General features: G+C 42.5%; 1 protein-coding gene across 1 annotated transcript in view; it reads right to left on the minus strand.

Annotated features, from left to right (window-relative positions):
- Positions 1-25,626, minus strand: part of Mi-2 (chromodomain-helicase-DNA-binding protein Mi-2 homolog) — a 238,028-nt gene that overhangs the window by 50,064 nt on the left and 162,338 nt on the right. Inside the window, exons 29-30 of the mRNA XM_071692638.1 lie at positions 18,359-18,610; positions 2,658-2,944 (exon numbers count right to left, since the gene is read on the minus strand). Of these exons, the coding sequence (XP_071548739.1) occupies positions 2,658-2,944; positions 18,359-18,610 (539 nt within the window). The remainder of the gene's footprint in view (positions 1-2,657; positions 2,945-18,358; positions 18,611-25,626) is intronic.

Raw genomic sequence — 25,626 nt, forward strand, 5'->3', positions numbered from 1 at the left:
TAGGAAGGTCTAAAGAATTTATGGTATGGGGGGAAAGCTGCTAGTTGTGAAAATTTTATATCAAGGGTGCATTTTATATCAAGTTTGAAGAGAGGAGTGTGAATGGTTCCAAGTGTAGGGCAGTCTGCAGTAGGGGGGGGGGGGGGGGTGTGTGATGTCACCATGGTTGCCTACTTAATGAACAGGGTGGTGAGGGTTGTAAATGCAAGATTCTTGGAAAGAGGGAAGAGTATGCAGTCTGCTGGGGATGTGATAGCCCACCCATTATGTCTTTACCTGTTACATAATCCACTTTTGCATACAAATCATCCATCCCTAAAACTAAGCAGATCTTTGTCAACAAAACTGCAGACACACTTACTCAGCTGCTCCTGAAACACTCATCTTCCTCAGTCCTCTAATGGTTAGGTGCATATGCACTCATAATCATCCATCTCTCTTAATCCACTTTCATTTTAACCCAAATCAGTCAAGTTCATTTCCTTACAATCTTTCACACATTCCCACAACTCTGTTTGGCAAAAGTGCTGCCCCTTCCTTTGCTTTTGCCCTCACACTAACCTCTGACTTTAACCCTGCAAGATTCCTAAACCATTCTTCCCCAATACCCTTGAGCTTTGCTTCACTCACAGTTAAAACATCTAGGTTCCTTTTCTCAAACATAAGCCTGCCTATCTCTCCCTTCTCATCTTGGTTACATCCATACAAATTCAGATATCCCATCCTGAGCCTTCAGGGAGGATAACACTCTTTGCTTGCCTCTGAGGAGACCAAATCGGAAAAGGAAGAATAGAGTGAAAAAGATTTTGAGCAACTGGGGCCTAAACATTCAGGAGGGTGAAAGGTGTGCATGGGACAGAGTGAATTGGAAAGATGTAGTATATAAGGGTCAATGTGATGTCAATGGACTGAAACAGTGTGTGAAAAGCATATGTGGTAAACCATGGAAAGGTCTGTGCAGTCTGGTTGTGAACATGGAACTGTGGTTTCAGTGCATTACACACGTTCCAACTTTCAGAAATTGAAATACAAGAACAGGAGGGTTTCCAGCCCCCATGCTCCTGCCCTTCTTCACAGCCTTCTATGACATGCAAGAAATATATGCGGTGTCCTTTCTCCCCACCCCAAGGAATCAAAAACTTATGAATGTTAAATCTTTTTTTTACCTTACTGCATGCCAAACTCTGCAAAGATACTAAATTTTCACTAGCAAGTCTCACAAGTATAACTAGATAACAAAGTATTGGTTGTCTAATGAATGCCCTATTGATTCCTTTTCAATGGCAGACCCCATTTATTGGAGAAAGATGAGTATATTAGACATGATCCATGGTTTAGTGCAAGTATACTGTGCTGCTGAGAAAATATAAGATACTTATCATCCTTCAAGTCATGATTTGACTTTTGATGGAGTGTGGGTTAAAAGAGACTATAAAGAATGGGTTACTAAGTTTCTTTCTGAGTTTGTGATTGGCTGCTAATGTGCCAGTCACGATCACTTTTAAGATGGATGGACTTTGATATCTGATGCAAGCTACTTTTACAAAAGTGGAATGTCTAGTATCCATCCATTGATGATATTGCAAGGAAATGCAGCCCTTTACAAAGGATATGCTATTGTTGACTCACAAAAAGAACAATTTTCAATTTAAAATGTCAAGACGCTTAGGTTTCTTTCTTTGACATATTTTCTCTCTAATAATATAAAAATCCCACTAGTTGTTCTTCCATACTCTCAAACTCAGAGCAGCCTTACAACAAAAAGTTTTGTTATATTAATCAATTCTGCTTAAATTTCCTTCATGTTAATAATCTTACCTATCAGGGGCAACCTATACTTTTTTCAAGTTCTGTCTAATTCTTAGAGTAAAGGAATAAATTCTAGCCATACTTCTGTCTGTGGTATACCATTCTTAATATAGCACTTCCCGATTAGATACTTCATCTGTCAATTTATATCTTTAAAGCCTGTTCTCTCTCAGAACTCCCTTAAGGAGGTGACCACAGCAGTCTCCATTAATGGTGAGTTCCAGTGTCACTTCTCAGCCTTTTATGCCTCACTCTTAACAGGCCATGGACATAGGGCAACTCTAGTGCAGCATTTCCAGAGGCTCCTTTTACCTGTTTTGACTATCTAATGTTCCTGCCTAATGTTCCAATTTACTACTACTACCTAATGCTTTCATCTAATGTTCCTACCCACTATTTCCACCTAATACTACAATCTTATGTTCCTCCCTATTACTCTTAACTACCGCTCCTACCAATCTGCCGTAGGCAGGACTAGCGCATGGCGCTCACCACAGGTAAATCTAGTCATGAGGTATCAGTTGTGAGTCAAGTCCTGTCAACTGCTATGTGCAACACAAAGAATGTATGTTTGTGAAGGGAATGCCAGCAGTCCATGTGTGAGTGAGGCAGAAAGAAAGGAAAGCTACCAGGGTCAAAGGATTGCAACTTGAAAACCAGTGAAGTGCTGACTCACAATGCAGCCATCACTTATTCTTCTGATACCCAAGTGAGTAGTGCCATTAATACATCTCCCTGGTTGGTGGCTGCCTATCATCTACAACTACTAACTACTTCATCTTTGAATTTCATATTCAGAAACAAACATATACCTATATACAATAATTACAAACAACTATGTTCTTCACCTGCGGTGCCAAATTTCACATTCGCGACCAGGTACAGCTGCTTTTTCTTCATTCTGCCACAGTGTGTGTAGCTCTGTAAAGCCTCCATCTGCAATATTAAACATGAACTTTCTCTTAGACACTGGCTCAATCTCTTTTTTCTTATTCACTTCCTTCTTGTCACCTTCCTTCTCTCCATCCTTTTCCTTTTCTTTTTCTTTTTCATCTTCTTTCTCTTTGTCATCTTCCTCTTTTACAGCATCCTTATCTTCCTCTTTCTTTTCAACCTTATCAGTTTTCACTTCACCCTGCAAAATATAGACAGTAATACCAAATTATAATTCAAACAAACACAAAATGTATATATTTAAGAAGTTGTATGATAGCAGACAATGTTCAAGAGATGGGGACCCTGTACGTGCAAAGACTCCCCCCCTCCCCTGCACAGAATAAATACATAATTACACATCCATCAATGATAATGCTCAGCAATTACATTCCACAGCACTAAAGTTCAATCCACTGCCCAGATATCTTCAGTATGGCTTTTTTCTCTTCTTGTAAAACCATGACAAATTAGTTTGATGATACTGAATCAAGCAAATTCTAGTCCCCCTAGAAGAATGCCACCCTAAGAAGATGGTATACTTTATACACCCATCAAAACAGTTTCAGGAGTTTTACTCCCATAGCTTGATCTAGGACCAAACTGCTGCATTGTTCTTCCACTAAGTCAACCCGATGGAGGCTGTGATCTAGGCCTAGGTAACTATGCCACTATAAATGCTTGTTCAGACCCATCTTGAATTCCTCCATCAAACAGTCCATAGCATTTCTAGTGGTGGGAGGCACTGAAATATAATTCTGGTGCCTGTTTACAGAGTTTTCTCTTTTTGCATCTATTGTACCTTTACTTTACTAATAATATTGAGTCTTCCATGCCTTTTGTGCCAATAGTGAACTATTTCTATTTCTTCTTTATACCCAACCGCCATCTCCCGCATCAGCAAGGTAGCTCAAGGAAGCAGATGAGGAATGGCCCAACCCACCCATGTACACATGTATATACATAAACACCCACACATGCACATATACATTTCAATGTATACATACATATACGTACACAGACATATACATACATACACATGTACATAACCATACTTGCTGCCTTCATCTATTCCCATTGCCACCCTGCCACACATGAAATAGCATCCCCCCAGCAAGGCAGCACCAGGAACAAACAAAAAAGGCCACATTCGCTCACACTCAGTCTCTAACTGTCATGTGTAATGCACTAAAATCTTTCTTATATCTTTACTTAGCTTATTCATCATTCATTCACCTTAAGTTACCATAATGAAAAAATTACTCTGTAATTAAATTGTTGATACACATTATGATGAGGTTTTAAACTTTATTACCTTTATTACCTTATTATTACCTTTATTACCTTCAAAATTATTTTGTTAGTACTCTAAGTTTAGTCAAGTAAGACTTGCATGTCTATTTGCCTTTCCATCCAGCACAAATCATGCCATCATTTCAAGTGATTAACAATCATTCAATTTGTATCCTCATCTGAAATACTCTCATATCTTACACAGTTCACGCCCTGAATTTGTCAATCTCTTCCTTGAAAAGATTCAGAGCAAAAGAAGGCAATGAGGACTGGATAAGAGCCATGGTGCTACTCTAACATAAAACTACATTAAAATACTCACTCCATCTCTTTTTCAACTTTCTCTGCCTTTTGCACTTAAAAAATGGGCTGTTAAAAATCAAGAGATTTAAATCACTAGTTAGCATAAAGGTTAACCCACTGATAAAATCAGCAAGGATATTCTGCCACCTTTAATTCTCTAACTTGACCAGAAGTAACACAGTGTGGTGTATTAGATACTTCCCATTTAACAAGGCAGCGTTTCAGTACATATTACTTTCTTTCTTTCAAACTATTCGCCATCTCCCGCGTTAGCAAGGTAGCGTTAAGAACAGAGGACTAGGCCTCTGAGGGAACATCCTCAACTGGCCCCCTTCTCAGTTCCCTCTTTTGAAAAAAAAAAAAAGAGGGGAGGATTTCCAGCCCCCCGCTCCCTCCCCTTTTAGTCGCCTTCTACAACACGCAGGGAATACATGGGAAGTATTCTTTCTCCCCTATCCCCAGGGAAAATGATATTACTATATCAATAAAATGATTTTTTTTCTATAAAAGTATATGTAATCCCTACCAGATGGCATTAACTAAAGTTAAATGCTTAACATTACATATGACCTACAATACAGCCTATGAGGAGACAACCTTTAGTGAAAGCAATCCATCAGACAGCTTTGATTTAAATACTACTTCCATTTTCTCCATACTACTCGCCATTTCCCGCATTAGCAAGGTGGTGCTAAGAACAGAGGACTGGGCCTTTGAGGGAATATCCTCACCTCACTCTTTTCTTTTTCTTTTAAACTATTTGCCATTTCCCGCGTTAGCGAGGTAGCGCTAAGAACAGAGGACTGGGCCTTTTTTGGAATATCCTCAACTGGCCCCCTCTGTTCCTTCTTTTGGGGAAAAAAAAAAAAAAAAAAAAAAAAAAAAAAAAACGAGAGGGGAGGATTTCCAGCCCCCCGCTCCCTTCCCTTTTAGTCGCCTTCTACGACACGCAGGGAATACGTGGGAAGTATTCTTATTCCCTATCCCCAGGGATAATAAAAAAAAAAAAGCACTACGAGATTCCCTTAACCCTTATCAGCAGCTAACATCAGCTGATGTTCTACAAAACAGCAGCCAACAAACTACTGATCTAATTCTTTACATATATCTGTAAATATTCAGCTGACTTATATACCCATCATATGTTAGAAAAGGAAGGAACAAGGAAAAAGGGGAAACCAAGGAGGAAGTAGAAGGATGGAGTGAGAAATGCTTTAAGAGCTAAGGGCCTAAACAGGTAAGAGGTAATGCGAATTGGAGCTGTCTGATATACAGGGGTCAATTTGCTCTCAATGGACTGAACCAGAGCATATGAAGCAGTCACAGGAAACAATGGAGTAGTCTATGGGGCTTGGCTGTGAATTGAAGGCTCTGGCTTCATTGCATTATGCACAATGATTAAAGAGTACATGTGAGCAGATGAGGCCGCTCATTGTCTGTTCCTGGCACTACAATGCTATTTGGAAAATGGCCTACACGTGAAAAAAAATTTGATTAGAGTTTTCAGTACAAGGAGAGACACATTTCCCCCAGCTTCCTTCTCAAACTTGCCAATCAATTTCCCTCACATTGAATCATGTAGGGAAAGGCATAATATTTCATTATACTTTGTTGCTGTCTCCCGCATTAGCGAGGTAGTGCAAGGAAACAGACGAAAGAATGGCCCAACCCACCCACATACATATGCATACACGTCCAGACATGCACATATACATACCTATACATCTCAACGTATACTTTTTCTTTTTCTTTTAAACTATTCGCCATTTCCCGCGTTAGCGAGGTAGCGTTAAGAACAGAGGACTGGGCCTTTTTTGGAATATCCTCACCTGGCCCCCTCTGTTCCTTCTTTTGGAAAAAAAAAAAAAAAAAAAAAAAATGAGAGGGGAGGATTTCCAGCCCCCCACTCCCTCCCCTTTTAGTCGCCTTCTATGACACGCAGGGAATATGTGGGAAGTATTCTTAATCCCCTATCCCCTATATATATATATATATATATATATATATATATATATATATATATATATATATATATTTTTTTTTTATACTTTGTCGCTGTCTCCCGCGTTTGCGAGGTAGCGCAAGGAAACAGACGAAAGAAATGGCCCAACCCCCCTCCCCATACACATGTATATACATACGTCCACACACGCAAATATACATACCTACACAGCTTTCCATGGTTTACCCCAGACGCTTCACATGCCCTGCTTCAATCCACTGACAGCACGTCAACCCCGGTATACCACATCGCTCCAATTCACTCTATTCCTTGCCCTCCATTCACCCTCCTGCATGTTCAGGCCCCGATCACACAAAATCTTTTTCACTCCATCTTTCCACCTCCAATTTGGTCTCCCTCTTCTCCTTGTTCCCTCCACCTCCGACACATATATCCTCTTGGTCAATCTTTCCTCACTCATCCTCTCCATGTGCCCAAACCACTTCAAAACACCCTCTTCTGCTCTCTCAACCATGCTCTTTTTATTTCCACACATCTCTCTTACCCTTACGTTACTCACTCGATCAAACCACCTCACACCACACATTGTCCTCAAACATCTCATTTCCAGCACATCCATCCTCCTGCGCACAACTCTATCCATAGCCCACGCCTCGCAACCATACAACATTGTTGGAACCACTATTCCCTCAAACATACCCATTTTTGCTTTCCGAGATAATGTTCTCGACTTCCACACATTCTTCAAGGCTCCCAGGATTTTCGCCCCCTCCCCCACCCTATGATCCACTTCTGCTTCCATGGTTCCATCCGCTGCCAGATCCACTCCCAGATATCCAAAACACTTCACTTCCTCCAGTTTTTCTCCATTCAAACTCACCTCCCAATTGACTTGACCCTCAACCCTACTGTACCTAATAACCTTGCTCTTATTCACATTTACTCTTAACTTTCTTCTTCCACACACTTTTCCAAACTCAGTCACCAGCTTCTGCAGTTTCTCACATGAATCAGCCACCAGCGCTGTATCATCAGCGAACAACAACTGACTCACTTCCCAAGCTCTCTCATCCCTGGGGATAGGGGAGAAAGAATACTTCCCACGTATTCCCTGCGTGTCGTAGAAGGCGACTAAAAGGGAAGGGAGCGGGGGGCTGGAAATCCTCCCCTCTCTCTCTTTTTTTTTTTTTTTTTTTTTTTTTCCAAAGGAAGGAACAGAGAAGGGGGCTGGATGAGGATGTTTCCTCAGAGGCCCAGTCCTCTGTTCTTAACGCTACCTCGCTGACGCGGGAAATGGCGAATAGTATGAAAGAAAGAAAGAAAAGATATATATATATATATATATATATATATATATATATATATATATATATATATATTTTTTTTTTTTTTTTTTTTTTACTTTGTCGCTGTCTCCCGCGTTTGCGAGGTAGCGCAAGGAAACAGACGAAAGAAAGGGCCCAACCCCCCCCCCCCCATACACATGTACATACACACGTCCACACACGCAAATATACATACCTACACAGCTTTCCATGGTTTACCCCAGACGCTTCACATGCCTTGATTCAATCCACTGACAGCACGTCAACCCCTGTATACCACATGGCTCCAATTCACTCTATTCCTTGCCCTCCTTTCACCCTCCTGCATGTTCAGGCCCCGATCACACAAAATCTTTTTCACTCCATCTTTCCACCTCCAATTTGGTCTCCCTCTTCTCCTCGTTCCCTCCACCTCCGACACATATATCCTCTTGGTCAATCTTTCCTCACTCATTCTCTCCATGTGCCCAAACCATTTCAAAACACCCTCTTCTGCTCTCTCAACCACGCTCTTTTTATTTCCACACATCTCTCTTACCCTTACGTTACTTACTCGATCAAACCACCTCACACCACACATTGTCCTCAAACATCTCATTTCCAGCACATCCATCCTCCTGCGCACATCTCTATCCATAGCCCACGCCTCGCAACCATACAACATTGTTGGAACCACTATTCCTTCAAACATACCCATTTTTGCTTTCCGAGATAATGTTCTCGACTTCCACACATTTTTCAAGGCTCCCAAAATTTTCGCCCCCTCCCCCACCCTATGATCCACTTCCGCTTCCATGGTTCCATCCGCTGACAGATCCACTCCCAGATATCTAAAACACTTCACTTCCTCCAGTTTTTCTCCATTCAAACTCACCTCCCAATTGACTTGACCCTCACCCCTACTGAACCTAATAACCTTGCTCTTATTCCCATTTACTCTTAGCTTTCTTCTTCCACACACTTTACCAAACTCAGTCACCAGCTTCTGCAGTTTCTCACATGAATCAGCCACCAGTGCTGTATCATCAGCGAACAACAACTGACTCACTTCCCAAGCTCTCTCATCCCCAACAGACTTCATACTTGCCCCTCTTTCCAGGACTCTTGCATTTACCTCCCTAACAACCCCATCCATAAACAAATTAAACAACCATGGAGACATCACACACCCCTGCCGCAAACCTACGTTCACTGAGAACCAATCACTTTCCTCTCTTCCTACACGTACACATGCCTTACATCCTCGATAAAAACTTTTCACTGCTTCTAACAACTTGCCTCCCACACCATATATTCTTAATACCTTCCACAGAGCATCTCTATCAACTCTATCATATGCCTTCTCCAGATCCATAAATGCTACATACAAATCCATTTGCTTTTCTAAGTATTTCTCACATACATTCTTCAAAGCAAACACCTGATCCACACATCCTCTACCACTTCTGAAACCGCACTGCTCTTCCCCAATCTGATGCTCTGTACATGCCTTCACCCTCTCAATCAATACCCTCCCATATAATTTACCAGGAATACTCAACAAACTTATACCTCTGTAATTTGAGCACTCACTCTTATCCCCTTTGCCTTTGTACAATGGCACTATGCACGCATTCCGCCAATCCTCAGGCACCTCACCATGAGTCATACATACATTAAATAACCTTACCAACCAGTCAACAATACAGTCACCCCCTTTTTTAATAAATTCCACTGCAATACCATCCAAACCTGCTGCCTTGCCGGCTTTCATCTTCCGCAAAGCTTTTACTACCTCTTCTCTGTTTACCAAATCATTTTCCCTAACCCTCTCACTTTGCACACCACCTCGACCAAAACACCCTATATCTGCCACTCTGTCATCAGACACATTCAACAAACCTTCAAAATACTCATTCCATCTCCTTCTCACATCACCGCTACTTGTTATCACCTCCCCATTTACGCCCTTCACTGAAGTTCCCATTTGCTCCCTTGTCTTACGCACCCTATTTACCTCCTTCCAGAACATCTTTTTATTCTGAGTACAGAATGGAAAAAGGTGAGAACAATGGAAGTAAGGGGAGTGGGGGAGGAATGGGATGTATTTAGGGAATCAGTGATGGATTGCGCAAAAGATGCTTGTGGCATGAGAAAAGTGGGAGGTGGGTTGATTAGAAAGGGTAGTGAGTGGTGGGATGAAGAAGTAAGAGTATTAGTGAAAGAGAAGAGAGAGGCATTTGGACGATTTTTGCAGGGAAAAAATGCAATTGAGTGGGAGATGTATAAAAGAAAGAGACAGGAGGTCAAGAGAAAGGTGCAAGAGGTGAAAAAAAGGGCAAATGAGAGTTGGGGTGAGAGAGTATCATTAAATTTTAGAGAGAATAAAAAGATGTTCTGGAAGGAGGTAAATAAAGTGCGTAAGACAAGGGAGCAAATGGGAACTTCAGTGAAGGGCGCAAATGGGGAGGTGATAACAAGTAGTGGTGATGTGAGGAGATGGAGTGAGTATTTTGAAGGTTTGTTGAAAGTGTTTGATGATAGAGTGGCAGATATAGGGTGTTTTGGTCGAGGTGGTGTGCAAAGTGAGAGGGTTAGGGAAAATGATTTGGTAAACAGAGAAGAGGTAGTGAAAGCTTTGCGGAAGATGAAAGCCGGCAAGGCAGCAGGTTTGGATGGTATTGCAGTGGAATTTATTAAAAAAGGGGGTAACTGTATTATTGACTGGTTGGTAAGGTTATTTAATGTATGTATGACTCATGGTGAGGTGCCTGAGGATTGGCGGAATACGTGCATAGTGCCATTGTACAAAGGCAAAGGGGATGAGAGTGAGTGCTCAAATTACAGAGGTATAAGTTTGTTGAGTATTCCTGGTAAATTATATGGGAGGGTATTGATTGAGAGGGTGAAGGCATGTACAGAGCATCAGATTGGGGAAGAGCAGTGTGGTTTCAGAAGTGGTAGAGGATGTGTGGATCAGGTGTTTGCTTTGAAGAATGTATGTGAGAAATACTTAGAAAAGCAAATGGATTTGTATGTAGCATTTATGGATCTGTAGAAGGCATATGATAGAGTTGATAGAGATGCTCTGTGGAAGGTATTAAGAATATATGGTGTGGGAGGAAAGTTGTTAGAAGCAGTGAAAAGTTTTTATCGAGGATGTAAGGCATGTGTACGTGTAGGAAGAGAGGAAAGTGATTGGTTCTCAGTGAATGTAGGTTTGCGGCAGGGGTGTGTGATGTCTCCATGGTTGTTTAATTTGTTTATGGATGGGGTTGTTAGGGAGGTAAATGCAAGAGTTTTGGAGAGGGGCAAGTATGAAGTCTGTTGGGGATGAGAGAGCTTGGGAAGTGAGTCAGTTGTTGTTCGCTGATGATACAGCGCTGGTGGCTGATTCATGTGAGAAACTGCAGAAGCTGGTGACTGAGTTTGGTAAAGTGTGTGGAAGAAGAAAGTTACGAGTAAATGTGAATAAGAGCAAGGTTATTAGGTACAGTAGGGTTGAGGGTCAAGTCAATTGGGAGGTGAGTTTGAATGGAGAAAAACTGGAGGAAGTGAAGTGTTTTAGATATCTGGGAGTGGATCTGGCAGCGGATGGAACCATGGAAGCAGAAGTGGATCATAGGGTGGGGGAGGGGGCGAAAATTCTGGGGGCCTTGAAGAATGTGTGGAAGTCGAGAACATTATCTCGGAAAGCAAAAATGGGTATGTTTGAGGGAATAGTGGTTCCAACAATGTTGTATGGTTGCGAGGCGTGGGCTATGGATAGAGTTGTGCGCAGGAGGATGGATGTGCTGGAAATGAGATGTTTGAGGACAATGTGTGGTGTGAGGTGGTTTGATCGAGTGAGTAACGTAAGGGTAAGAGAGATGTGTGGAAATAAAAAGAGCGTGGTTGAGAGAGCAGAAGAGGGTGTTTTGAAATGGTTTGGGCACATGGAGAGAATGAGTGAGGAAAGACTGACCAAGAGGATATATGTGTTGGAGGTGGAGGGAACGAGGAGAAGAGGGAGACCAAATTGGAGGTGGAAAGATGGAGTGAAAAAGATTTTGTGTGATCGGGGCCTGAACATGCAGGAGGGTGAAAGGAGGGCAAGGAATAGAGTGAATTGGAGCGATGTGGTATACCGGGGTTGACGTGCTGTCAGTGGATTGAATCAAGGCATGTGAAGCGTCTGGGGTAAACCATGGAAAGCTGTGTAGGTATGTATATTTGCGTGTGTGGATGTATGTATATACATGTGTATGGGGGGGGGGGGGGCCATTTCTTTCGTCTGTTTCCTTGCGCTACCTCGCAAACGCGGGAGACAGCGACAAAGTATAATAAAAAAAAATATATTATTGCTTGTGGCATGAGAAGAGTGGGAGGTGGGTTGATTAGAAAGGGTAGTGAGTGATGGGATGAAGAAGTAAGAGTATTAGTGAAAGAGAAGAGAGAGGCATTCGGACGATTTTTGCAGGGAAAAAATGCAATTGAGTGGGAGATGTATAAAAGAAAGAGACAGGAGGTCAAGAGAAAGGTGCAAGAGGTGAAAAAAAGGGCAAATGAGAGTTGGGGTGAGAGAGTATCATTAAGTTTTAGGGAGAATAAAAAGATGTTCTGGAAGGAGGTAAATAAAGTGCGTAAGACAAGGGAGCAAATGGGAACTTCAGTGAAGGGCGCAAATGGGGAGGTGATAACAAGTAGTGGTGATGTGAGAAGGAGATGGAGTGAGTATTTTGAAGGTTTGTTGAATGTGTTTGATGATAGAGTGGCAGATATAGGGTGTTTTGGTCGAGGTGGTGTGCAAAGTGAGAGGGTTAGGGAAAATGATTTGGTAAACAGAGAAGAGGTAGTGAAAGCTTTGCGGAAGATGAAAGCCGGCAAGGCAGCAGGTTTGGATGGTATTGCAGTGGAATTTATTAAAAAAGGGGGTGACTGTATTGTTGACTGGTTGGTAAGGTTATTTAATGTATGTATGACTCATGGTGAGGTGCCTGAGGATTGGCGGAATACGTGCATAGTGCCATTGTACAAAGGCAAAGGGGATGAGAGTGAGTGCTCAAATTACAGAGGTATAAGTTTGTTGAGTATTCCTGGTAAATTATATGGGAGGGTATTGATTGAGAGGGTGAAGGCATGTACAGAGCATCAGATTGGGGAAGAGCAGTGTGGTTTCAGAAGTGGTAGAGGATGTGTGGATCAGGTGTTTGCTTTGAAGAATGTATGTGAGAAATACTTAGAAAAGCAAATGGATTTGTATGTAGCATTTATGGATCTGTAGAAGGCATATGATAGAGTTGATAGAGATGCTCTGTGGAAGGTATTAAGAATATATGGTGTGGGAGGAAAGTTGTTAGAAGCAGTGAAAAGTTTTTATCGAGGATGTAAGGCATGTGTACGTGTAGGAAGAGAGGAAAGTGATTGGTTCTCAGTGAATGTAGGTTTGCGGCAGGGGTGTGTGATGTCTCCATGGTTGTTTAATTTGTTTATGGATGGGGTTGTTAGGGAGGTAAATGCAAGAGTTTTGGAGAGGGGCAAGTATGAAGTCTGTTGGGGATGAGAGAGCTTGGGAAGTGAGTCAGTTGTTGTTCGCTGATGATACAGCGCTGGTGGCTGATTCATGTGAGAAACTGCAGAAGCTGGTGACTGAGTTTGGTAAAGTGTGTGGAAGAAGAAAGTTACGAGTAAATGTGAATAAGAGCAAGGTTATTAGGTACAGTAGGGTTGAGGGTCAAGTCAATTGGGAGGTGAGTTTGAATGGAGAAAAACTGGAGGAAGTGAAGTGTTTTAGATATCTGGGAGTGGATCTGGCAGCGGATGGAACCATGGAAGCAGAAGTGGATCATAGGGTGGGGGAGGGGGCGAAAATTCTGGGGGCCTTGAAGAATGTGTGGAAGTCGAGAACATTATCTCGGAAAGCAAAAATGGGTATGTTTGAGGGAATAGTGGTTCCAACAATGTTGTATGGTTGCGAGGCGTGGGCTATGGATAGAGTTGTGCGCAGGAGGATGGATGTGCTGGAAATGAGATGTTTGAGGACAATGTGTGGTGTGAGGTGGTTTGATCGAGTGAGTAACGTAAGGGTAAGAGAGATGTGTGGAAATAAAAAGAGCGTGGTTGAGAGAGCAGAAGAGGGTGTTTTGAAATGGTTTGGGCACATGGAGAGAATGAGTGAGGAAAGACTGACCAAGAGGATATATGTGTTGGAGGTGGAGGGAACGAGGAGAAGAGGGAGACCAAATTGGAGGTGGAAAGATGGAGTGAAAAAGATTTTGTGTGATCGGGGCCTGAACATGCAGGAGGGTGAAAGGAGGGCAAGGAATAGAGTGAATTGGAGCGATGTGGTATACCGGGGTTGACGTGCTGTCAGTGGATTGAATCAAGGCATGTGAAGCGTCTGGGGTAAACCATGGAAAGCTGTGTAGGTATGTATATTTGCGTGTGTGGATGTATGTATATACATGTGTATGGGGGGGGGGCCATTTCTTTCGTCTGTTTCCTTGCGCTACCTCGCAAACGCGGGAGACAGCGACAAAGTATAATAAAAAAAAATATATTATTGCTTGTGGCATGAGAAGAGTGGGAGGTGGGTTGATTAGAAAGGGTAGTGAGTGATGGGATGAAGAAGTAAGAGTATTAGTGAAAGAGAAGAGAGAGGCATTCGGACGATTTTTGCAGGGAAAAAATGCAATTGAGTGGGAGATGTATAAAAGAAAGAGACAGGAGGTCAAGAGAAAGGTGCAAGAGGTGAAAAAAAGGGCAAATGAGAGTTGGGGTGAGAGAGTATCATTAAGTTTTAGGGAGAATAAAAAGATGTTCTGGAAGGAGGTAAATAAAGTGCGTAAGACAAGGGAGCAAATGGGAACTTCAGTGAAGGGCGCAAATGGGGAGGTGATAACAAGTAGTGGTGATGTGAGAAGGAGATGGAGTGAGTATTTTGAAGGTTTGTTGAATGTGTTTGATGATAGAGTGGCAGATATAGGGTGTTTTGGTCGAGGTGGTGTGCAAAGTGAGAGGGTTAGGGAAAATGATTTGGTAAACAGAGAAGAGGTAGTGAAAGCTTTGCGGAAGATGAAAGCCGGCAAGGCAGCAGGTTTGGATGGTATTGCAGTGGAATTTATTAAAAAAGGGGGTGACTGTATTGTTGACTGGTTGGTAAGGTTATTTAATGTATGTATGACTCATGGTGAGGTGCCTGAGGATTGACGGAATGCGTGCATAGTGCCATTGTACAAAGGCAAAGGGGATAAGAGTGAGTGCTCAAATTACAGAGGTATAAGTTTGTTGAGTATTCCTGGTAAATTATATGGGAGGGTATTGATTGAGAGGGTGAAGGCATGTACAGAGCATCAGATTGGGGAAGAGCAGTGTGGTTTCAGAAGTGGTAGAGGATGTGTGGATCAGGTGTTTGCTTTGAAGAATGTATGTGAGAAATACTTAGAAAAGCAAATGGATTTGTATGTAGCATTTATGGATCTGGAGAAGGCATATGATAGAGTTGATAGAGATGCTCTGTGGAAGGTATTAAGAATATATGGTGTGGGAGGCAAGTTGTTAGAAGCAGTGAAAAGTTTTTATCGAGGATGTAAGGCATGTGTACGTGTAGGAAGAGAGGAAAGTGATTGGTTCTCAGTGAATGTAGGTTTGCGGCAGGGGTGTGTGATGTCTCCATGGCTGTTTAATTTGTTTATGGATAGGGTTGTTAGGGAGGTAAATGCAAGAGTTTTGGAAAGAGGGGCAAGTATGAAGTCTGTTGGGGATGAGAGAGCTTGGGAAGTGAGTCAGCTGTTGTTCGCTGATGATACAGCGCTGGTGGCTGATTCATGTGAGAAACTGCAGAAGCTGGTGACTGAGTTTGGAAAAGTGTGTGGAAGAAGAAAGTTAAGAGTAAATGTGAATAAGAGCAAGGTTATTAGGTACAGTTGGGTTGAGGGTCAAGTCAATTGGGAGGTAAGTTTGAATGGAGAAAAACTGGAGGAAGTGAAGTGTTTTAGATATCTGGGAGTGGATCTGGCAGCGGATGGAACCATGGAAGCGGAAGTGGATCATAGGGTGGGGGAGGGGGCGAAAATCCTGGGGCCTTGAAGAATGTGTGGAAGTCGAGAACATTATCTCGGAAAGCAAAAATGGGTATGTTTGAAGGAATAGTGGTTCCAACAATGTTGTATGGTTGCGAGGCGTGGGCTATGGATAGAGTTGTGCGCAGGAGGATGGATGTGCTGGAAATGAGATGTTTGAGGACAATGTGTGGTGTGAGGTGGTTTGATCGAGTGAGTAACGTAAGGGTAAGAGAGATGTGTGGAAATAAAAAGAGCGTGGTTGAGAGAGCAGAAGAGGGTGTTTTGAAGTGGTTTGGGCACATGGAGAGGATGAGTGAGGAAAGATTGACCAAGAGGATATATGTGTCGGAGGTGGAGGGAACAAGGAGAAGAGGGAGACCAAATTGGAGGTGGAAAGATGGAGTGAAAAAGATTTTGTGTGATCGGGGCCTGAACATGCAGGAGGGTGAAAGGAGGGCAAGGAATAGAGTGAATTGGAGCGATGTGGTATACCGGGGTTGACGTGCTGTCAGTGGATTGAAGCAAGGCATGTGAAGCGTCTGGGGTAAACCATGGAAAGCTGTGTTGGTATGTATATTTGCGTGTGTGGACGTATGTATATACATGTGTATGGGGGGGGCCATTTCTTTCGTCTGTTTCCTTGCGCTACCTCGCAAACGCGGGAGACAGCGACAAAGTATAATAAATATAAATAAAAATATATATATATATATGGCCCAACCCCCCCCATACACATGTATATACATATGTCCACACACGCAAATATACATACCTACACAGCTTTCCATGGTTTACCCCAGATGCTTCACATGCCCTGATTCAATCCACTGACAGCACGTCAACCCCGGTATACCACATCGCTCCAATTCACTCTATTCCTTGCCCTCCTTTCACCCTCCTGCATGTTCAGGCCACGATCACACAAAATCTTTTTCACTCCATCTTTCCACCTCCAATTTGGTCTCCCTCTTCTCCTCGTTCCCTCCACCTCCGACACATATATCCTCTTGGTCAATCTTTCCTCACTCATTCTCTCCATGTGCCCAAACCACTTCAAAACACCCTCTTCTGCTCTCTCAACCATGCTCTTTTTATTTCCACACATCTCTCTTACCCTTACGTTACTCACTCGATCAAACCACCTCACACCACACATTGTCCTCAAACATCTCATTTCCAGCACATCCATCCTCCTGCGCACCACTCTATCCATAGCCCACGCCTCGCAACCATACAACATTGTTGGAACCACTATTCCTTCAAACATACCCATTTTTGCTTTCCGAGATAATGTTCTCGACTTCCACACATTCTTCAAGGCCCCCAGAATTTTCGCCCCCTTCCCCACCCTATGATCCACTTCCGCTTCCATATATATATATATACACACACAGACATATTCATATATACACATGTACATAATTCATACTGTCTCCCCTTATTCATTCCCGTCGCCACCCTGCCATACATGATATGACAGCCCCCTCCCCCCGCATGTGCGCAAGATAGCGCTAGGAAAAGACATTAAGAGCTACATTCGTTCACGCTCAGTCTCTAGCTGTCATGTATAATGCACCGAAACCACAGCTCCCTTTCCACGTCCAGGCCCCACAGAACTTTCCATGATTTACCCCAGACACTTCACATGCCCTGGTTCAATCCACTGACAGCACGACAACCCCGGTATACCACATTGTTCCAAATCACTCTATTCCTTGCACGCCTTTTACCCTCCTATATGTTCAGGCCCCAATCACTCAAAATCTTTTTCACTTTTTCTGAATCTATTCTAATTTAAAACTAACACTGCCTGTGAATGTAGTAAAGCACAATAAGAAAACAAGTTCAATAAGCCAACAAAAAGGTAATAATATCACTCTCTTCATTTTCTGCTGCTTTTGATTTCTATCAGTCATTAGGAATCTTCTGTTTTAAGTCTCTTCAGTTTTTTGTACACTCTATGATGGAATTTCTGGAAAACATCAGCTGTGTAAGTGTGAAATGACTAGGCATGAATACATCCAAAGAAATGATGTCAACTTTATGCTATATGCTCATATGAGAGCGGTGAAGAAATTTTCATCACTTAACATTCATGCAAAACTGGATGCAAAAACTTGGCCCTAATGAGTCATAATCATATAAATGGTAGATATAAAAATTTATTTAGCTGTGGGTTCGGTACATTACACATGACAGCTAGAGTCTGAGTTTGGACAAATGTGACCTTTGTTGTCCTTTCCTAGCGTTACCTCGAATGCTCGTGGGGGGAGGGGGGGTGTCACTTCATGTGTGGCAGCGGGAATGGATGAAGGCAGCATGTATGAATATGTGTATGTGTATATACATATAAGCCTGTATACACTGAAATGTATACGTATGTATATATGCGTGTGTGGGCCTTTATGTATAATCATGCGTATGTGGGTGGGTTGGCCATTCTTTCATGTTTCCTTGTGTTACCTTGCTAATGCAGGAGAAAGCAACAAAGTATAATAAAATAATAAATAAATCAAAGATCTATCATTTGTATCAGCCAAGCATAAAACAATACAGACTAATAAATGGTTATTCATTACATATTCAATTACTGTCCATTCTGTGAAACGTTTACTGAAAAAATCTATACCTAAAACACTTCAGGGCAACCATGAGAGATTTTCAAGTGTTGTAATGGGGTCAAAGGAGTAGCACACTGAAAAAGTACTCACTCTCTCTTCCTCGGACTTCTCCTCAGCTTCCTTTCCTTCTTTCACTTCTTCCCCCTCTAAAACAACTTCATCTGCCTTCTTTTTTTCTTCTTTCTTTTCCTCATCTTTTTCTTCCACTTCCATTTTGTCAGGTTCCTCTTTCTTGTCTTCCTCAGGTTTTTCTAACTTTTCTGTTTCTTCCGTTTCTTTCACATCCTCTACCTCCTCATCTTTCTTCACAACTGTCTCTCCATTTTCTTCCTCTTTATCTTTCTGTAAGAAAAAGGGTTTTATTTTCTTTTATACTTTATTCCCTGTTCTACTCTAGCCAGGTAGTTAATAAACCAATGTCATGAAATAGCCAAAAAAAGATTAAAAATGATGCAGACCATAGACAAAACAATAAACACAAGACAATTTCTACCATTCCATAAATGGAAATTTCAATGATATTCTTCGAGCTCTTAGAAAGCTTGATGTCTAGGTGGCTTTCATATAAACAATATTATAAAAAGGAATCTTATCCAGCATGCCCTTAGTGACACAACTGTTGGCAGGTATAAAGTTCCTCGAAAAGGGTGTGACAGATCTTATGTTGGTCACATTGGGAAAAAGTTAAAAACACAAATTAGTCCACATAAACACAGGGAAGAGCAGTGCGGTTTCAGAAGTGGTAGAGGATGTGTGGATCAGGTGTTTGCTTTGAAGAATGTATGTGAGAAATACTTAGAAAAGCAAATGGATTTGTATGTAGCATTTATGGATCTGGAGAAGGCATATGATAGAGTTGATAGAGATGCTCTGTGGAAGGTATTAAGAATATATGGTGTGGGAGGCAAGTTGTTAGAAGCAGTGAAAAGTTTTTATCGAGGATGTAAGGCATGTGTACGTGTAGGAAGAGAGGAAAGTGATTGGTTCTCAGTGAATGTAGGTTTGCGGCAGGGGTGTGTGATGTCTCCATGGTTGTTTAATTTGTTTATGATGGGGTTGTAAAGGAGGTAAATGCAAGAGTCCTGGAAAGAGGGGCAAGTATGAAGTCTGTTGGGGATGAGAGAGCTTGGGAAGTGAGTCAATTGTTGTTCGCTGATGATACAGCGCTGGTGGCTGATTCATGTGAGAAACTGCAGAAGCTGGTGACTGAGTTTGGTAAAGTGTGTGGAAGAAGAAAGTTGAGAGTAAATGTGAATAAGAGCAAGGTTATTAGGTACAGTAGGGGTGAGGGTCAAGTCAATTGGGAGGTGAGTTTGAATGGAGAAAAACTGGAGGAAGTGAAGTGTTTTAGATATCTGGGAGTGGATCTGTCAGCGGATGGAACCATGGAAGCGGAAGTGGATCATAGGGTGGGGGAGGGGGCGAAAATTTTGGGAGCCTTGAAAAATGTGTGGAAGTCGAGAACATTATCTCGGAAAGCAAAAATGGGTATGTTTGAGGGAATAGTGGTTCCAACAATGCTGTATGGTTGCGAGGCGTGGGCTATGGATAGAGATGTGCGCAGGAGGATGGATGTGCTGGAAATGAGATGTTTGAGGACAATGTGTGGTGTGAGGTGGTTTGATCGAGTAAGTAACGTAAGGGTAAGAGAGATGTGTGGAAATAAAAAGAGCGTGGTTGAGAGAGCAGAAGAGGGTGTTTTGAAATGGTTTGGGCACATGGAGAGAATGAGTGAGGAGAGATTGACCAAGAGGATATATGTGTCGGAGGTGGAGGGAACGAGGAGAAGAGGGAGACCAAATTGGAGGTGGAAAGATGGAGTGAAAAAGATTTTGTGTGATCGGGGCCTGAGCATGCAGGAGGGTGAAAGGAGGGCAAGAAATAGAGTGAATTGGAGTCATGTGGTATACAGGGGTTGACGTGCTGTCAGTGGATTGAAGCAAGGCATGTGAAGCGTCTGGGGTAAACCATGGAAAGCTGTGTAGGTATGTATATTTGCGTGTGTGGACGTGTGTATGTACATGTGTATGGGGGGGGGGGGGGGGGTTGGGCCATTTCTTTCGTCTGTTTCCTTGCGCTACCTCGCAAACGCGGGAGACAGCGACAAAGTATAAAAAAAAAAAAAAAAAAAAAAAAAAAAAAAAAAAAAAAAACCACAGGGCTATGAGCGGTCAGCAAAACAGCACCTCATTCCAAAAAAGCACCCCTTTTGACTGCCATACTAACTAGGGAAAACCCCTCCATCATTATAAATACCAATTGTGCTCAGGAAAGAAACATTACTGAATCTTCTTAACTTCAAGTTCCTTTGATGGGCATTTTAGCTCTAATTTCATGAGGAATATATATAATATTACTGTTTAATATGTTTATGGATGGGATGGTTAGGGAGGTAAATGCAAGTTTTGGAGAGAGGGGCGAGTATGCAGTCTGTTGGGGATGAGAGGGCTTGGGAAGTGAGTCAGCTGTTGTTCGCCAAGGATACAGCTCCAGTGGCTGATTCACTTGAGAAACTGCAGAAGTTGGAGACAGTTTGGAAAATTGTGTGAAATGAGAAAGTTGAGAGTAAATGTCAATAAGAGCAAGGTAATTATTAGGTTCAGTAGGGTTGTGGGACAAGTTAATTGGGAGGTAAGTTTGAATGGAGAAAAATTGGAAGTGAAGTGAAGTGTCTCAGATACCTAGGAGTGGACTTAGCAGCAGATGGAACCATATGGTAAGTGGAAGTGAGTCACAGGGTTGGGGAGGTGGGGAAGGTTCTGGGAGCGATGAAGAATGTGTGGAAGGAAATAATGCTAGCGCGGAGAGCAAAAATGATTATGTTTGAAGGATTAGTAGCTCCAACAAAGTTATACGGTTGCTAGGAGGCATGGGCTATAGATCGGGTTGCATGGAGGAGGGTTGATGAGTTGGAAATGAAATGTTTGAGGACAATACGTGGTGTGAGGTGGTTTGATTAAGCAATGAAAGGGTAAAAGAGATGTGTGGAAATAAAAAGAGTGTGGTTGAAAGAGCAGAAGAGGATGCGCTGAAATGGTTTGAACATATGGAGTGAGGAAAGATTGACAAAGAGGATATATGTGTCAGAGGAGGAGGGAACAAGACGCAAGAGACCAAACTGGAGGTGGAAGGATGGAGTGAAAAAGATTTTGAGCAATAGAGGCATGCAAGGAATAGAGTGAATAGAAACGATGTGGTATGCCTGGGCTTATGTGCTGTCAATGGACTGAAACAGGGCATGTGAAATGTCTGGGGTAAACCATGGAAAGGATGAGTTAATGTGAGCGGAATACCACCTGTGACATGACCAAATAGGGTGGAGGAATACTGAAGGGAGAGAAACAGAGGAAGAATGCATGGAATGGTGTGTGCAAGGGAAGCATGTAAGGACTGGAACCTTTGATAGGTGTTCCAGGAAGGAATGGGCATCAGAGGTATAGATAGACATATAGCTTTAAAGAATGTGTGGAAAATACTTAAGAGAAACAAAAAGATTTGCACATGGCATTTACGGATCTGGAGAAAGAATATGATAGGGTTGATAGAGTTGCTTTGAAGACGGTCTTAAGGATATATGGTATGAAAGGTAAGCAGCCAAAATAGAAGATTCTTTTAAGGGTGTAATGCATGTGTACCAGCAGAAAGAAAGGAGAGTAAATGGTTCCAAGTGAAGGGTGGTCTGCAACAAGGGTGTGTAATGTCATCATGGATGTTCAATTTACTTATGGATGGGGTGGTGACTAAGGTAAGTGTGATAGTCTTGGGGAAAGGGGCGAGTATGCAGTGTGTGAGAGAGGACATGGGATGTCAATCAGTTGTTGTTTGCTGATGATACAGTGATAGTGAAGAATTCAAATGAGAAATTGTAGATGATGATGACTGACTTTGGAAGGGTGTGTAAAAGGAGAAAGTTGAGAGTAAATATAAATAAAAGCCAGTTCATGTTGGGTCAAGTCAATTGGGAGGTGAGTTTGAATGGAGAAAAACTGGAGGAAGTGAAGTGTTTTAGATATCTGGGAGTGGATCTGTCAGCGGATGGAACCATGGAAGCGGAAGTGGATCATAGGGTGGGGGAGGGGGCGAAAATTTTGGGAGCCTTGAAAAATGTGTGGAAGTCGAGAACATTATCTCGGAAAGCAAAAATGGGTATGTTTGAAGGAATAGTGGTTCCAACAATGTTGTATGGTTGCGAGGCGTGGGCTATGGATAGAGTTGTGCGCAGGAGGATGGATGTGCTGGAAATGAGATGTTTGAGGACAATGTGTGGTGTGAGGTGGTTTGATCGAGTAAGTAACGTAAGGGTAAGAGAGATGTGTGGAAATAAAAAGAGCGTGGTTGAGAGAGCAGAAGAGGGTGTTTTGAAATGGTTTGGGCACATGGAGAGAATGAGTGAGGAAAGATTGACCAAGAGGATATATGTGTCGGAGGTGGAGGGAACGAGGAGAAGAGGGAGACCAAATTGGAGGTCGAAAGATGGAGTGAAAAAGATTTTGTGTGATCGGGGCCTGAACATGCAGGAGGGTGAAAGGAGGGCAAGGAATAGAGTGAATTGGAGCGATGTGGTATACAGGGGTTGACGTGCTGTCAGTGGATTGAATCAAGGCATGTGAAGCATCTGGGGTAAACCATGGAAAGCTGTGTAGGTATGTATATTTGCGTGTGTGGACGTGTGTATGTACGTGTGTATGGGGGTTGGGCCATTTCTTTCGTCTGTTTCCTCGCGCTACCTCGCAAACGCGGGAGACAGCGACAAAGTATAAAAAAAAAAAAAAAAAAAAAAAAAAAAAAAAAAGTTCATGTTTGACAGGGTTGAGGGACAAGTTAATTGGAATGAGTTTGAATGGAGAAAAATTGGAGAAGTGAAGTGTTTCAGTTACCTATGAGCTGACATGGCAATGAACAGAACCATCAAAGCAAAAGTGAGTCATAGGGTGGGGGAGGGGAACAAAGTTCTGGGAGTGATGAAGAATAGAAGGAAAGACGGCACATTACGTAGGCCAAAAATGAGTATGTTTGAAGAAACAGTAGCTCCAACAATATCATATGGTTGCGAGGCATAGCTTATAGATAGGGTTGTACAAAGGAGGGTGTAAGCGTTGGAAATGAAATGTTTAAGGACAATATGTGGTGTGAGGCAGTTTGAATGAGTAAGTAATGAAAGAGTAAGAAAGGTGTGGAAATAAAAAGAGACTGGTTGAGAGAGCAGATGAGAGTGTGTTGAAAAGGTTTGGACATGTGGAGAGAACAAGTGAGGAAAAGTTGACAAAGAGGATATATGTGTCAGAGGTGGAGGGAACAAGAAGCATGACACCAAAGTGGAGGTAGAAGGATGGAGTGAAAAAGATTTTGAGCAACTGGGGCCAGGACATACAGGAGAGTGAGAGGTGTGCAAGGAACAGAGTGAACTGGAACGATGTGGTATACAGGAGTCATTCTGCTGTCAATGGACTGAAACTGGGCATGTGAATTGTCTGGGGTAAACCATTGAAAGGTCTGTGGGGTTTGGATGTGGATAGGGAGCTGTGGTTTTGGTGCATTACACATGACAGCTGGAGGTTAAGTGTGAGCAAACGTGACCATTTTTGTCTGTTTTGCTGGTGCTGTCTCACTGAAGCTGGGGATAGCAATGTTGTTTCCTGTGGGACAGGGTAGTGCCAGGAATGGATGAAGGCAAACAAGTATGGATATGTACATATGTATATGTGTGTATGAATGTGTATATGTTGATTTGCATATGTATGTATAAGTGCATGTATGGGCATGCTTGAAGGAATAGTGGTTCCAACAATGTTGTATGGTTGCGAGGCGTGGGCTATGGATAGAGTTGTGCGTAGGAGGATGGATGTGCTGGAAATGAGATGTTTGAGGACAATGTGTGGTGTGAGGTGGTTTGATCGAGTAAGTAACGTAAGGGTAAGAGAGATGTGTGGAAATAAAAAGAGCGTGGTTGAGAGAGCAGAAGAGGGTGTTTTGAAATGGTTTGGGCACATGGAGAGAATGAGTGAGGAAAGATTGACCAAGAGGATATATGTGTCGGAGGTGGAGGGAACGAGGAGAAGAGGGAGACCAAATTGGAGGTGGAAAGATGGAGTGAAAAAGATTTTGTGTGATCGGGGCCTGAACATGCAGGAGGGTGAAAGGAGGGCAAGGAATAGAGTGAATTGGAGCGATGTGGTATACAGGGGTTGACGTGCTGTCAGTGGATTGAATCAAGGCATGTGAAGCGTCTGGGGTAAACCATGGAAAGCTGTGTAGGTATGTATATTTGCGTGTGTGGACGTGTGTATGTACGTGTGTATGGGGGTTGGGCCATTTCTTTCGTCTGTTTCCTCGCGCTACCTCGCAAACGCGGGAGACAGCGACAAAGTATAAAAAAAAAAAAAAAAAAAAAAATATATGTGTGTATGTGGGTGGATGGGCCATTCTTCGTCAGTTTCTTGGCACTATCTCGCTGATGTGGGAAATGGTGATCAAGTATAATAAATAAATAAATAAATATATATGCATGGCATGGTATATATATAAGGCAGTAAGGTAGTATGGAGGAGGATGGGTGTATTGGAAATGAAATGTTTGAGGACAGTATGTGGTGTGAAGTGATTTGATCAAGTAAGTAATGAAAGAGTAAGAGGGAGGCGTCGTATTTTGTCTCTCTGATGCCCATTCACTTTGGGAACTCCCTAAAGGGGTGGCCATGGTAAAAGAGTCTCCATAACTGTTGAACTTCAGATGTGTGGTAATAAAAAGTGTGGCTGAGAGAGCAGAAGTGGGCATGTTGAAATGGTCCAGACAAATGGAGAGAATGCATGGAGAGACAAAGAGGCTATACATGTCAGAAGTGGTGGGAAAAAGAAGAACTGGAAGACTAGACTGGGAGATGGAAGTGAAAGAGATTTTGAACAATCGCAGCCTTAACATATTGGAGGGTGAAAGGCATGCACGGGATACAATGAACTTGAACAATGAGGCATACTGAGTTCAAAGTGATGTCAACAGACTGAACCAGGGTATGTGAAGTATCCAGGATAAATCATGGAAAGGTATATGGGACCTGGTTATGGATAAAGAGCTGTGGTTTAGATACATTACACATGACAGCTAGAGGATGAATGAGAGCAGATGCGGCCTTTCTTCATCTCTTTCTGGCACCATCTTCACATGTTCACCATTTCCCAAGTGATTGAGACAGCTTCCAGAACAGATGATTGAGACTTTCAGAAAAATAGAAAATCCTCGATTCGCTCTTCCTCTGTTCCTTCGTTTGGAAAGGAATACAGGAAGGGAAGATTTCCAGCCACCCACTATCAATCCTATTAAATGACACCCCCCCCCCAACATTTTTGTGTGTGAATGGAGAA

The sequence above is a fragment of the Panulirus ornatus genome, chromosome 53 (assembly GCF_036320965.1).
Source record: "Panulirus ornatus isolate Po-2019 chromosome 53, ASM3632096v1, whole genome shotgun sequence".
Taxonomy (NCBI): domain Eukaryota; kingdom Metazoa; phylum Arthropoda; class Malacostraca; order Decapoda; family Palinuridae; genus Panulirus; species Panulirus ornatus.